The sequence below is a fragment of the Aspergillus brasiliensis genome (genome assembly GCF_001889945.1).
Source record: "Aspergillus brasiliensis CBS 101740 unplaced genomic scaffold ASPBRscaffold_3, whole genome shotgun sequence".
NCBI classification, from domain to species: domain Eukaryota; kingdom Fungi; phylum Ascomycota; class Eurotiomycetes; order Eurotiales; family Aspergillaceae; genus Aspergillus; species Aspergillus brasiliensis.
This window is the reverse complement of record NW_027137444.1, coordinates 1052654-1066936: the sequence shown is the minus strand read 5'-3', so window position 1 is coordinate 1066936 and position 14283 is coordinate 1052654. Positions and strand designations below refer to the sequence as shown.

Here is a 14283-nt window from a genome sequence, read left to right as displayed (position 1 = left end):
GGCAACTTTTTCTCAAGCCTCTGCGGCGGCGAGACGATCGCCACTTCCACCCTTCACTGTTATCGATCACATCAAGCCTTCCAGCTCCTCTACGCTAGTCTTCCTAGTCACCTACTTCAGTCAATTTATAAGGTCTCGCAGATCGCAAGGTCATTTAACTTTTGATATGAATTTAATTTGTATCTTGATGTGTTCCCTAATAGCCAGTCCGGACAATCCATATTTCCAAGCTCCTAAATTCCAATCCCAAAAGCCCTCCCTCATCCAGACACCAGAAGCCATTCCGTCGAACCCCTGAAACAGAGGGGGGAAAAGAAAAAGAAAAGACAAAGCGGCAATAGAAAGAATAAGCGTAAACAGAAATAAGCCACGTCATGGGGTAGAAGTATATAAACACAAGATCATTGACAAAGGAAAGACATCGGTGTCTACATGGCAGGTTCAATACTCTTTCGAACCACTAGCGAGAAAGGTAGATAGCAAAAATATGAAGAATCAGCTTTACAGTACTTAGAAGGCTCGAAAGTGCGCGACATGGGGAATCATGAAAGATGAGCAGTCATCATGGAGACGCGCTCGAAAGCGGCTTCCATGCTGTGGCAGAGATGAGCAAATTGTTGGGCACCGTCCTTGACCTCGTCCTCGACAACAAGCTCAAAAGCCGACGCCGACTTTCCAGCAGCGATGCCACCGAAACCACGAACAGATCCTTGCGACGTAGAAGCGGCAGGCATATCGGCAAAGAGGGCGAAAGCGGGGTCCGATTCATCCATCACGACATCCGGGTTCTCAACGCCGATAGACTCCTGCTCGGTTTCGGCAACAGGTGGCATAGAGGCGAGAACAGGGGCCTCGTCCTTGGAGCTGCCAATGCTGGGAAGGCAAGAGTCCACGATGCTGGAGGTCTTTCCAGAAAGGGCCTCGGTGTCAATAGCGGGCTCCGGGACTTCCAGGACGGCGAACACGGAGGCATTGCCGTAGTTCATGTCGATGCCTGAGTTCCAGCCACCGTTGTTCATGCCCATGGCCGAGACATCGAGTCCCTGGTTGGGAACCATAACCATACCAACCGGGGGAGCTTGCTGCATAGGCGGTTGTGTCATGGCGGGCGCTTGCTGCTGGGGCTGCTGCTGCTGGGGCTGGGCCTGTTGCGGGTGCTGGGGGTGTTGGTGGTGCTGAGGGTGAGGCTGCGACTGCACTTGGCTCGGCAGGGGAAGACCGTTGGGGCCCATTTCGTCCAGGAACTGGGAGAAGTGAGGGGACGACAGGAGCATGCGGGCGAGGTCGGTGAGACGAGCGTTCTCCTCGAAGAGGGAACGGTTCTGCATACGCAGTTCGTGGGCTTCGTTGGTCTTGGCGGCGACCTCGCTCTCAAGCTGGCCAATGTACTCTAGACCAAAAAGGTTAGCCACTTCATGTTCAGGTCATTACACCAACAGTTGGACTCATACCCTTTCTGCGAGACCGGAAGGCACGAGCGGAGACCTTGTTCCGGAGCTGACGACGTTCCTTGCTGCTGAGCTTCTTTCCTTCTTCACTGGCCAGAAGCCTCTCATCCTCGTCCATATCCTGCTCCTCCTTCTTGGCCTTGGCCATCTGAGGCAAGAGGGACGGGGGAGAGGGAGAGTCGTCAGGCGAGTTCAAAGCAGACTGGCGCATCTGCTGCAAGAGGCGGGAGATGCGTTCCTCAACAGCCGGGTTGGCGGGGCGAGGGGTCTGGCTGTGGGGGGCTCCATTGTGGTGCATGTGCTCGTCCATGCGGCGCTGTTGCTGGAGGTGCTGCTGACGAAGGTATTCATTGTGCTTTTGCTGCTGAGCAGCCTTGGCCATGGCAGCCTGCTGCTGGTGCATACCCGGATACATACGTCCAACTTGGGTGGAGGGACCCATGGAGGCCACCTCATGTCCTCCCAAAGCGTTGGGGTCGACGAACTGGCTCTTGTTGCTCGGGTTGGGAGAGATGAAGTAGGCAGGAACCGATCCCATGCCGTCGGACTCCAGGTCCATATCCGAGGTGTTGCGAGTCGGGGGGCTGTTGAAATCCAAGGGAGGCTCTTCGCGCTTCAGTTGGCTGCTGGGGTAGAGGTCTCCGCCCATGGGAAAACCGGGACTTGGGGCACCATAGCCCATTCCGTTCATGTGGTTGAAAGTCATAGCATGAGCCAGGGCGCCTGGAGGCAGACCGGTCTGTTGCTTGTGTTCATCATACTGGTGACTGGGACCTTGAAATGCGACCGGGGCTTGTTGACTTGTGGTCGAGGCAAAACCAGCACTTCGTACATCGCCAGCGTTGAACTCGGTGCTTGGTAGGGTCGGTTGAGCAGCCAGGGCAGTCTTTGCGCGGGCGGGCTCTGCGGAGGTGTAGGCTAGTTGATCGAGGTTGAGGAAAGATTCGATGTCCTGATCAAAGGACGACGGCGCGACCGCCGGATGCTCTGCCAATGTAGCCATGGTGACGAGGATGTGTAGTTGAGAAGTTGTTGGAGTAGCGCGACCTGATAAACGAGAGCGAAGACCAGCGCGATTTGGTCAAGTGCACGGTCGGAGCAGAGAAAGGGGTGGGTGTGGATTCAGATAACGAGAGACGATGGGGGGTGATGTGATCTGAGGTAGAAAGGGGTGAGGAGGGTTACTAGTAATGAAGCGAGTAGTCTATGAGGGATATCGAAAAATCAAACACGTAACGATAGAGAGTTGGAGAGGGGAAAATAAGAACAGAAAGGAGGATAAAAGGGAGGTGGTAGATAGTGGAAGATGGATGATAGTAGTGGTAGTGATAGTGATTGATGGAGAGAGGAAGAGAGATGGGATGGATGAAATGGAAGGGAGCGATCGACCAAGGTTGGCGGACGGGAGTTAATGAGGGAGGGATAGCGTTACAAGCCCGAGTGGGCAGAGCAGCAGCAGCAGCAACACACCCAGCCAAGGGGAAGCGAAGAGACCAGGTGGGCAACTTTCTCCACGCCAGGAATAGAAATCCACCCAGAATTTCAGGTAACTAAAAACGCTTGCGCGTCCTTTGGCTGACTCAGCGGCTTCTGGGACCCGCCCCACCAATTCTCATTTGCGGATTGGCTGGCCCCTTAAACGCTAAGACAAGTTCAGTTGGTTAGGGCTTCCGGGGAGCAGCACCCTACTCCACTGCTGGTTAGGGAGGGAATCCACCTACCCTCTCCCTCCCTGAGTTAGTTACTACTTGGTTAGCTCGGGCTTAGTAGCACCGGTTTTCGCCCGTCTCCTCTTCGACTACAACCAGGAACGCTACCAAACAAAATTCTATTGTACAGTTGGTGCAATCAGGGAGATCGTTGATAAGATTTCCCCCGGGGCCTTGTTTACTTTTTCCCACACTCCTCCCCCCTTGACAGGTGTGGGATTGACTTTGACTGACCGTAATGGCCAACTCTCACCACCCAGCATACACAGTACAGTAGTACACATCCCTTGTGCAGACAAGAAGCATGTAGGCCAACCTAATGGAGCCCTTCCTTCCGGACAACTCTCTGTCGGGTGACTTTGGACGAGAATGGGAGGTGTGAAAGCCGGCATGCGAGATTTTCTTCGCGAGCCGCCCCCTAGATGGTTGCCCCAAAGTCTCTTTTCTTCTCTCCCCGTTGTTAATGGACGGACCATTGTATTATTGTGTCTTCCCGTCCCTCTTGCCTCCCTTCTGACACCTTGCCGTTTCAAGTCTGTTTCTCCGAGGCACTGAAACGGCGGCACAGGTGAGCACAATCTCAATTCCTAACAATGTACTTGCACCAATCACGGCAGTCTCCTGCAAGATTGTTTACCTGGAGTGTCCGATGTATCACCACTTTATGACGTTAGTGGCTCATCCCCAGCCAATGACCGCCATGATTTAAACGACGAATGCGATCTGTTCACAGCAATCGTGATCACAGTTCCTGTGAGTCCACCAATCCACATCGGCATTGTGATTGATTGGGGGAAAAAAAAATAAAAGGGGTGGATAATGTAGCTGAGACTGCCTGGGTCTGGAATGTTATTCAATCTTCACCAATGTGATTAATCGATACATGGGATGGGATGCTCTCTAGAAGTCTAGAGGGGACAATGGGGAACAACGGACAATAACCAAAGTCTCAACACAACCGTTGTGTGGTCGAGAGTAGCGAGCCCACTCTCCAGGGCTCTCTGGCTGATGCATCAAGGTGTTCTAGAATGGCCAATAGCGCTGACCACCTCGATCTCGACTCTTCAAGTGCTGGTCCCCTGGTGGATGCGCCGGTGTGGAATTGTGGTGGGTAACAAAGCCGGTTCCTGGCCGGCAGAGGTTAGCCCCGGAAGCAAAGCTTGGCGCCGGGCTGCCATGGAAGGAAAAAGCAGAAATCCGCAGTGATTTGACTGAGAGACTTAGAGCCCACTACGAACCACTTTCAACTCTTTGCATTTCTCGCTTCGCGCCCAGTGGTTCGCTCTTCAGAGTTTGGGTGGTCCGTCCTAAGCGCTATCAATATTCCATGGAGAAGATAGTCCGAGTATCTATCCTTTCTATCGGCCCTAGACTCCTACTAGGTGGGCTACTATCTAACCGCTTAGATACTAAGCGTTGAGGAAGGACATGGTCCACTTACTCCTCGGGGAGTCCAAAGGATTCTTCCCCGGCTTAAGGCTTTTTAGGGTCATATTGTGCCTCAAAGATAGTTGTATGATACTACAAAGGTACTTTCTCAAACAGTGGGCGTGTCGCCCGTGTCCGAACAGCGCCAGTGGCATCTTATCATCCCGGCGCACATACTTAAAAGGAACATCGCGGGACGGGTGATCATTTGATAACTGAAATTTGATGTGGATGGTTAGTTATGGCCTGACAGAGATGGCCACGAATTGCTGATCCGGCCGAAACTTAACCCGTTGAGTTCAATTCTAGGCCTTTGCACAGTCGCAACTTCTGCTTCAGATCCGAATCACTGGAAGGACAATCAATGGATGAAACTCGTCCCAACGGGGAATCACCGGTCACTGGGTCGTTCCACCAGTCCCAGATGGGAGACTGCACAGTTCTCGGCGTCAAGCACCAAAACGGTCCTATTGAGTTGAAGTGTGTTCTTCTTTGCTTTGGGCCCGGTAGTGCGGCACTCGAGGCTTGAGTTCGGACTTAACTAGGTTCAACTAGTTCGAGCAAATCTTTTCTCGGTTTCTAGAAGCCCCTGATGGGCGCAGCCGGCGCCGCAGCATCACGATAACCTTAATAGGAAACCGAGACGATGGACTATACCATTGCCAGTGCCTAGCGCGCTTTCTATGGCAGATCTCTGTGAATAGCCTCGTGCAAAAACTTTGCCTCATGCGACGGATAGAAGTATTTTGTATCTATTTGCAGATCTGTGGCTGAGACTGCACACGACTGGGATGTTGAAGAAAAAAGAGAACTAAAAAAAATAGAACGCTTATTCTTCGGCCCGGAGTCTTGCCTTTTGGGTCCCCCTGAATCCTTGAGCTGGATGCTTGTTTCAGTTGCCGAGCCTTATAAGGCTTTCTTCGAGGCTGCCTTGTTGGTGCAGACGCAAATCGGCATCACCATAAGGGCTAGAATTGAAGACCGTGTGTGCACTAGTGGTCTATTCCATTCGCTGAACCAATCTTTCGACATCCAGCATGATCAACCTTTGGTAGATCTACTCCGAACCAAGTTCAGCTCACTTGCAGTTGCCGCTTAAGTAATCCGCTCAATTTTACACTGCAGTGCTGTTGAAAACTCAGGCATCTATCCAAGCCGAAGCTATCGTTCGCACCTCTACTATTTCGAGTAACATCAACGCTTGCCGCTTACTGTAGCACTTAAGACCATTGCAACTCTACAAATCGCCACCACATAACAGTTTTTTTTTCTTTCGGATCAATGAGGAATATACAACACCATGACATTTCAAGGGGCAATATTATGACCTCACATGATGCGTCGAGTTGAGGCAACCGGAAACGGCAATATTGTGATGTCACAACCACACAAACCCAAACCATACGGATATGACTACTATCCTCCACCTTCATTGATAATTTGGGAGTTGACAATGAAGTAGTATTGTTGTGCACACACATTTCACATTGACATTATGTATACTGGCGCCAGTACATACAGTTTCTCGTATAGTTATTAATAAAACAGGGCCCTTATCCACTCTCATCATAACAATCATAAAAAACACAATTCAACCCAACGTCTCCTCCACTGAGTAGTCAATTTTATTTACTCCTCAGGGACATCATCATCATATTGATCGTATTGAGTGGTCGAACCGCCCTTCTTACCAGCAGCACGGGCTCTAGGGTCTCCGGGTTGGAAGCTACCGCTAGAGGCCTGGCCACCTTGGGATGCGATGTTGCGCTATCACAGGATTAATATTTGACTCTTTTGCCAACAAAGTCAATAGGAGATAGTAGGGATAACCTACCTGCTTATCAGGATCCATACTCGCGAATCCGCCCGAGTGACTGGACTGGCCACCCTTCTTGGCGATATTCGACACTTCCTCGTGGGAACGGTTGGCGAAGTTTCCGGGGTTGGTGTTGGATGCCATTGTGATTATTTATCTTTCTGATATCAATTTCAAATATGATCTATTTTGTATTGAGCGTGGATGTATATGAACTGGTTCTGAATCCAATCCCCCTTCATGATCACAAAACCACCGCATATATATACCTAGAATCCCCAAGCCATGAAGTCATAATGTCACCCACTTGACGACATCAACAACTACATCCTGATGCAATCCGCAATTGACTTTTCTCTAAACCGTAAACCCCCATATTGTACCTCATCACGTACCCCAGTAAATTCATCCAATATCCCCTAAAACAAGTTTCTCCATGCTGCATCTCATCCCTGATATTGGTCGAACTGGCTCGCCACGCGGGAACTCTACATGGCAAGGGTTCCATGGAATATGGTTTCGCCCTGGTTAACATCAGGGAGTTGTTAGTGTCATGGTCACGTATACGTTTGTTCTTGGAGGAACGGTTTTGTGGGTTGAGTCTAGACTGCGATTGCGCAATTGTTGGAGGGTTGAGATTTTTACTGGTGTTGTTTACGGTGCGGGTTTTAGTTGCGCTGCTGTTGCTGTGCTGTGAGTCGCTGTGCTGGGGCATGGGAGGCTAGGCTGGGATGGGATGGGCTGGCCTACGTAGAAGGGCTGTCATTGTTGATGGGGTTATGAGGTCGGTGGCGATTAAGTGTGTACAGTTACATGTAAGAGCGTGGTGGATGGGGATTGATGTAAATGTGGTGCTTTGTGTTACTCTCGGATGAGGAGGAACAAGGTTGAGGGTTGGTCTAGACTTCATAAGATGAGTGATTTGATATTGGGCTATTAAGTGGGTAGCTAGCTAGCTACTCATTGTGTTGAGTTGATTGTTGCTAAATATGTTGCTTTTTTAGGAGGTACTTAGGTACTTGAAGTGATAGGAAACTTTGCATTGGGGAACATATGTAGCTAGTATCTTGATCTTAATTGAAAGAATAGTATATACAATAAGCATGTATGGCTGGTGGAATACCTAGCGACAGTATTCATTTAGTGTATGTACCTTTATGTCATTTGATGACCTGCCATTGGTATTATTCATCATCTTCGTGACCTCGTCAAATAACATCCATTTATCCCATCTTCATTGTAGAAACCCTGCAGCAACATATATGGGACCAGCTAAAGCCCCCGAAACATCTGCCAGTCGAGAGCTGATACGGTTGCAGATTAGAACAACGGCATATGGACACTCTTCGTATAGTCAACGTTGCTATCGACAGACTCGATACGTTCATGGCACGTGCCGAAGATCTTGTCCCAGAGGCGAGTCTGCTTGCCATAGTTATGACTCTTCCTCCACCCTTTGCGGTGATGGAGGTCGTGATCTTCAATGACAATCTCGGCATTCAGCCACTGCAGCAACCAGCTCAGTGTCGATGGCACTGTCATGTGGACACGGAGACCGCTATGCCCAAAGACCTCCGCAAATGCAACGTATTGATGGCAAACCCACCACTCGTAAAAGCCCATGGGAAGACCCATGAGCCGAAGGCTCACGTAAGTCATAAATGGTACACCGACCATATCGAAGAACTCCTGCTCGTGGTCTGCATAGGCGGCGAGGAGGGGGTTGGGGTGCTTTGTGAGGTGGTGGGTACGATGGTATTTCCAGAGGAAGCTAACATCGTGCATTATGCGGTGGTACCAGTAGAACCAGAAATCAAGCACAATGCCATAGAGCCCGATCATCAGTGGGAGCCATGCCCAGTTCATCGCCAAGGGTTCCTGATTGTAGTAGGAAAGGTAGATCGCCATAACTAAGCGAGAGCCGGTTGTCTTGTAGAGCGAAGCGGTAACTTTGCGCACACCAACATCGGGAATACCGTCACGCTCATGTTGGTCACCATCCAGGAAGCCGTAGGTATGTCCGAGGCGACGAAGAATATGTATCTGGTAGATGATGGTTGCGTTGAACGAGAAGAAGTACAGGTTGAACAGAGCGAATGGGCCGAGGTTGTGGCCCATATATGAGATATAGGCTTGATTGATGGCGAGTGGGATAGACGCATAGAAGAGGACCCAGATATTGAGAGCCCACTGGGGCATATAAGGTAGCTTGTCCTGCTTGGAATGGACTGGGACTTCTTGGTCAAGTGCGATGGGATGAGCATTGAGCAGCTCCAGCAGCCAGTGGCTGAGACCCCATTCGTCCCGATTGCCGGTACGCCATGTGGATTTCATAGAATCTTTTGGGTTGGTCATAGAGGTCATGATGACGGTTTGTTATCTTTCATACCATGGGATGCCCTTCCCCAGGATTTGAGGCCATGATGTTTTATATCATGTCTTCGGTGTTCGGAGGCTCGGGCGAAGAACCTACCATCATGTGAAGGATTCAGTTCACATTGATAATACAGAGTATCAAATCGCGGATCACTTTTCCCAACAAAATATCAGATGCACATGGAGGGTTCCCTTGGATCAATCATGGTGGGAGCCTCCTTCACCCAAAGCAGCAAAAGATAGACCTGTAGGGTAACTAAATATTCGGCACATGAAGCCCGGCAGTGCATGTTGAACGCATGGAACGTGTAGACCCCGCATTACTGTGCCTCGGAGAGATTGAGAGCACCGAGGATCACCCGCAGATCCCAGACTCGCGTACCTGTCGCTTAGCGATCGCCAATCAACGTGGGAGGGGACATTCGAGGAAGAGAAATGATTGACTGTTTGGGTCTGGAGATCTACAAGATACTCTGAAGAATGGTTGCGGCTTACCGCTTTCCAACCCAACAAGTTCGCACTGGTTTCCCTTCCAGGTCTAGACTGGCTCTCTTTAGACTTTCAAGTTCCATTTGCAACATGTGATTCTCCGAGTTGTTAGAAACATTACGAAGAAATTATGCTTGTTAATACTGGTGATTGATTGACATGGGGAAACTGCACTTCGACTCAAGGCAAGCATCTCAAATGGTTGCAGTGACTTACATTTGATCTTACATTTGACCTAAGAACGTGAACCAGTATGACTGCACTGATTCATTGAGTGAACTGCAGTCTGCATGAAATATACTTAGATTATTCAACTATCATTGGTGCTAAATGGCACTGTAGGCATTGGGCAGTCTTTTATGCTCATGAACTTGTGACCCATAGAGGCTTAATCTAATTGCAGCAGGAATTTGATCCCCGGATAAGTTTCAGGGTCAATGAAGAGCAGTCGCTAGAGGATATCTTCGAGTTAACCATGATGAATCATAGCATGTAACTTGTCTCGTGATGTTACCGTGACAGGCCGGCCATTCCTATTTGGGACAGAGCTTGACTACAGATGTGCTTCACTTCTGTCGATCTTTCGTGTACGGATTTGTGTTCCTACTCTGTCGACCATGGGTATCAATTCAAGTCGCAATTGTGTGCAAATAATGCTCCTTTTGAAACTCATTCTTGACTAATCATGGGGCCCCTATTTGATCAAATTTCTGCAGAACGCGCTTCAGTGATGTTTTAACCAGTCGGAAATGGCACACCGCAAAGAGCTGGTTCATAATCATTATAAGACGTCGGTGGAGGTATGAATCTCGCCGATACGTTATTTGGAATCGAAGCTGACACTATCATGGTATTACCTTAGGTCGACGTTGCAGGATCGACTGTCACGATGAACCCAATCTTGTATAACATTACTTCAGAGGATTCAAAGCAGCATAAGATACTCACAATAATACCGATAAATCTCACAGTCTATGCATAAGCTGAATTCAGGGCCTTGCTACAAGTCAAGAGGTCGAAGTAAGCTTATTTTCCATGAAATATTGGAAAGACAATGGATAAGGGGGGGGGCGTGGCAAAAGCTGCTCAGATGCTGATGTTAGTTTCCAATTAGTCCTGCCGGCCGTGACTGAGATCCTAAGCTTGCCATGCGATACGCATGACACAAACTACCCAGGTCACCGTCATGCAACAGTCCAATATCCGGGCAAAGGGTAACATCGGCACCCGTGGCAAACAAGCACAAGAACAGACTCAAAGAAGAGCGGTGAACAATTGTGGTGGAGGGAATCATGAGCAGTTGTTATTGCAAGCATATAACTGTATGGCAATCATACTGTTAATTTCTCACTCATGAATGGCAGCCTTCTATGGATTTTGGAGATAGGAGGAAGAGCCCTACAGAAAGATGATGATGATGATGATGGGGCGAAGATCTTCCAGACTCTCGGCCCGCAGTGCTTAATCACGTTGCCGTCCCACGAAACGCTGCCGTTTTTTTTCGGCCGCAGGCTTTTTCGCTCTTTCTTTCCTACAAACACAACTACATTTCAAACAACCTGAGTCTTATTGCCGAAATGTTCGCTGCAATGGAATAACATACGCTTTTTCGCCGATTTTATCTTTCCAAGTTTGACTATTTGATCAAAAACTAGGAAATCCCGAACTTTGTTTTGCCTTCCCCAAGCTATCGCGACCCTTGCCGAAGATAAACCCTGCATCTACTACTATTCACTGCTATCTGCTGTAGCGCTACGTCGACACCAAGCTCTCTCGCCACTCATATTGTTTACCATTCAAGTCATTTTACCATCAGTGACATTGACTGGACTGCTTATGCCCCAACTGACCAGAAGTCGAAACATGAATTATCGTACACGACTAAGAACCCTTCAGAAATTTTTGCAAAACCCTTGTGGCTAGCGGTGTGCGCCCCCACAGCCGCCTGATCTTTTGTGACCAATCTTGCGCGCGTCGCAGCCTGCCAGCATGACTTGTAAGTCTGCCTTTGCTCGGATGCCTTCCGAGTGCCTTTATTTTCCCGCTGTATTCCTCTATCATGGCCTGGATGTTGCCCCTTGCATGTCATCATGGCTACAAAAGCAGCCATGAGCATCTAGAAAAGAGGAGGAGCAGTAGATATATCCTCCATCTAGGATCCTGCAGAATAGTGGTTATCAATTTACTGACATGACGGATGCATAGCTCGAGGCTGGCGGCAGCTTCTGAGTCGAAGCATAATTGCGATGCTTCCGCCATTTAACTTCCTCACACTTCACTATGTGTACTTCATTGCGACGTCTTTGATATGCAGCGTCATACTCTGGGGTTCCTCGACACCGCGGCGCAGTGTTTCATACACAGACTCTTTATTCCTGTGTATCAGTGCTATGACGGGTGCTGGCTTGAACACTGTATGTTGCTTCCCCCTTCCCTCTGTACGAATCTGCAAAATAACCCGCAACAGGTCGACCTTTCGTCCTTAAATTCTTTCCAACAGTCTGTCCTCTTCGTGCTCCTACTGCTGGGACATGCTATCCTCATCTCAATCACGGTGCTATTCGTCAGGATGGGTGCGTTCCAAGCCAAATTCAAAGGCATTTCCCTTGAACGTGCACGTAAGGCACTACAGCAACAACTGGTAGGACACGACACCTCACTTGAACCAATCCAAGAGAGCGTTACGTGTGAGGAACACCACCAGTTGGCGAAAATTGACGGTGCTACTATTGACGTCAAGCACGCGGTGACAGCAGGAGCTACACCTGCGGAAAGCCGCAACGACGTACGCAACGACGACCAGATCCAATGGGTCGACGATGATCAAGTCACCCTCAGCCATATGAGGGCACGTCAAAAACACCATCATCGCCGCGTTTTCCCCATGGTAGGCGTTGGAGCTCGGCTTGACTTGAACAACCACCCCCGAGATGCTGCGCCAAGAATGACCCAGAATGAAGATGCAGACCTACCTGCGCTCAAAGGCCTTATCAAGGGCACACAGAAATACTTCAGATCAAAAGGATCTATCGCACGAAACTCCCAGTTCCACGGGCTTACCCCTGAAGAGCGAGAGAGACTGGGCGGTGTCGAGTATAAGGCCGTTTCCTTACTGCTGGTTATAGTTGCCCTCTACTGGGTACTGTTCCTCCTTGGTGGAATTATCGGGATGGGTACCTGGATTGCAGTGAATCATCCAGATATACCTAGAGCAAACGGCTTATCGCCTTTCTGGACAGGCGCCTTTTTTGCCGTGTCCGCATTTGTGAACAGCGGCATGTCGCTCTTGGATGCGAATATGACTGCATTCCAGACCAAGTAGGATCTCCCCTGTGTGCGATGCGCCTGAAATTATGCTCATCGTTATACAGTGCGTACCCTTTGCTTACTATGGCGTTCCTAATTCTGTCTGGGAATACGCTTTACCCATGCTTCTTACGGTTTATTATCTGGGCAATGAGATGCTTGATCCCAGATAGGCCGTCATGGGCGTCATGGAAGGTTACTTTAGATTTCATCCTTGACCATCCTAGAAGAGTATGCCGCCGGGCCCTAGGCTTTCCCCCGTCTTACACGCTAATCCAAGCGTAGGTTTACACAAATCTCTTCCCGAGGAGACATACCTGGTACTTGCTCGGTACCATTATTATTTTGAACGCGATTGACTGGGCTGGCTTCGAAGTCCTTGCAATCGGGAACAAGGAGATCGAAAGCTTGCCGAAGGGATATCGAGTCTTAGACGGACTCTTCCAGGCTTGTGGTTCGTACTAAACCACATTTTGTTGTGGGTGAAAAACCTCCTCTGATACATTGTGTTGTCTAGCTGTACGAGCGGGAGGTTTCTACGTCGTCACGATTGCGAATCTCCGCCAGGGACTACTTGTTCTATATGGTAAGCACTTGTCTCCCCATACTTTGCCTAGAGCTGTACTAACGTTTCACAGTCCTCATGATGGTCAGTTTATCAGTGCTTTGTAGTCCACAAGAAACCACCACGCTAACTTTAAGTGTAGTATGTGTCAGCATACCCAGTGCTGGTTACCATGAGGTTAGTAGCGATTGATGCTCTACTTCATGTCAAACACCTACTAACTATTACAGGAACACAAACGTATACGAAGAGCGCTCCTTAGGGATCTACGCTCACGACAACACGGACGACGAGACTGAAGAGAAATCCTCTCCAAACATCTTCATCCAACTGGTCCGACACCACCTTCTCGGACGACAAGATGCATCCACCCCTGAAGCATCCCGCAGTTACTTCGTCCACCAGCAACTGCGTTCCCAACTGAGCCATGACCTCTGGTGGATCGCACTTGCGGTCTTTCTCATTGCCATCGCAGAATCAGGCAACTACAACCGCATGCCTGTGGCGTACTCAACTCTGAATATCATTTTCGAAGTCGTCTCCGCCTATGGTTGCGTCGGTATCAGTGTGGGCTTTCCGAGCTCGAATGCCTCGTTCTGTTCCGCATGGCATACCATCAGCAAGCTTATCTTGGCTGCTGTTATGCTGCGCGGTTGCCACAGGGGTCTTCCGGTCGCCATTGATCGCGCTGTCATGCTGCCGAATGAGTCCCTTGAGTGGGCGGAAGAAGAAGATGCGGCTATGAGACGCGAGCAGTCTCGTGCTTGGGGGAGTGATAAGATGCCCGTGGGCTCGGTTTAAGTGCTCATCTGAAATAGCTGATTGGAGAGTATGTGTGGATGGGGTTGTAGGTTGAAATTGATGTTACATAAGGGGGAGGAGGTGTAGTTTGTGATGTTGTGTGGTTTGATTGCAATGGTTTTTGTTTTCTATCTTCGTTTCGTTCTTGTTTTCGTGATTTTCTCCTATTTGTGTTTGTGAATTGATGTTAGTTCGTTAGATCTAGAGTATACAGTGTAAGATCAATCAAGTTCTCGCGCATGTAACTGGTCCCAGCTCACTCTCTTGGTACTACATAGTAGTATGCGCCATGGCACTGATACTACGGACAGAGCAGGATAGTAGCGTAGTGATTGAACTTCCACA

General features: G+C 49.3%; 4 protein-coding genes across 4 annotated transcripts; 1 reads left to right on the top strand and 3 right to left on the bottom strand.

Annotated features, from left to right (window-relative positions):
- Positions 1-271: 271 nt before the first annotated feature.
- ASPBRDRAFT_39628 (bZIP transcription factor) lies at positions 272-2924 on the bottom strand. The gene is made up of 2 exons (XM_067624180.1): positions 1452-2924; positions 272-1390 (listed from the first exon to the last, which is right to left on the bottom strand). The coding sequence occupies exons 1-2, from the start codon at positions 2449-2451 to the stop codon at positions 543-545; spliced, it is 1848 nt and encodes a 615-aa protein (XP_067481735.1). The 5' UTR covers positions 2452-2924; the 3' UTR covers positions 272-542.
- Positions 2925-6032: 3108 nt separating this feature from the next.
- Positions 6033-6617, bottom strand: ASPBRDRAFT_39626 (general stress protein). The gene is made up of 2 exons (XM_067624179.1): positions 6420-6617; positions 6033-6352 (listed from the first exon to the last, which is right to left on the bottom strand). The coding sequence occupies exons 1-2, from the start codon at positions 6543-6545 to the stop codon at positions 6215-6217; spliced, it is 264 nt and encodes an 87-aa protein (XP_067481734.1). The 5' UTR covers positions 6546-6617; the 3' UTR covers positions 6033-6214.
- An 844-nt stretch (positions 6618-7461) lies between these two features.
- ASPBRDRAFT_39625 (sterol desaturase family protein) lies at positions 7462-9208 on the bottom strand. The gene has a single exon (XM_067624178.1). The coding sequence runs from the start codon at positions 8763-8765 to the stop codon at positions 7722-7724; it is 1044 nt and encodes a 347-aa protein (XP_067481733.1). The 5' UTR covers positions 8766-9208; the 3' UTR covers positions 7462-7721.
- Positions 9209-11512: 2304 nt separating this feature from the next.
- On the top strand, positions 11513-13938 carry ASPBRDRAFT_193204 (putative potassium transporter; the record flags this gene model as incomplete). The annotated part of the gene is made up of 8 exons (XM_067620581.1): positions 11513-11680; positions 11734-12584; positions 12638-12803; positions 12858-13026; positions 13090-13158; positions 13211-13221; positions 13280-13314; positions 13368-13938. 8 exons carry the CDS (start codon positions 11513-11515, stop codon positions 13936-13938), a joined length of 2040 nt encoding a protein of 679 aa, XP_067481732.1.
- Positions 13939-14283: the final 345 nt, after the last annotated feature.

Excerpts from the sequence above, each read along its gene's own strand:
- ASPBRDRAFT_39628 (XM_067624180.1), bottom strand. The coding sequence starts at position 2,451 with ATGGCTACATTGGCAGAGCATCCGGCGGTCGCGCCGTCGTCCTTTGAT. Across the intron at positions 1,391-1,451 it reads CTTCCGGTCTCGCAGAAAGG|AGTACATTGGCCAGCTTGAG; the intron begins GTATGAGTCCAA and ends TTTTTGGTCTAG.
- ASPBRDRAFT_39626 (XM_067624179.1), bottom strand. The coding sequence starts at position 6,545 with ATGGCATCCAACACCAACCCCGGAAACTTCGCCAACCGTTCCCACGAG. Across the intron at positions 6,353-6,419 it reads GTATGGATCCTGATAAGCAG|CGCAACATCGCATCCCAAGG; the intron begins GTAGGTTATCCC and ends ATCCTGTGATAG.
- ASPBRDRAFT_39625 (XM_067624178.1), bottom strand. The coding sequence starts at position 8,765 with ATGACCTCTATGACCAACCCAAAAGATTCTATGAAATCCACATGGCGT.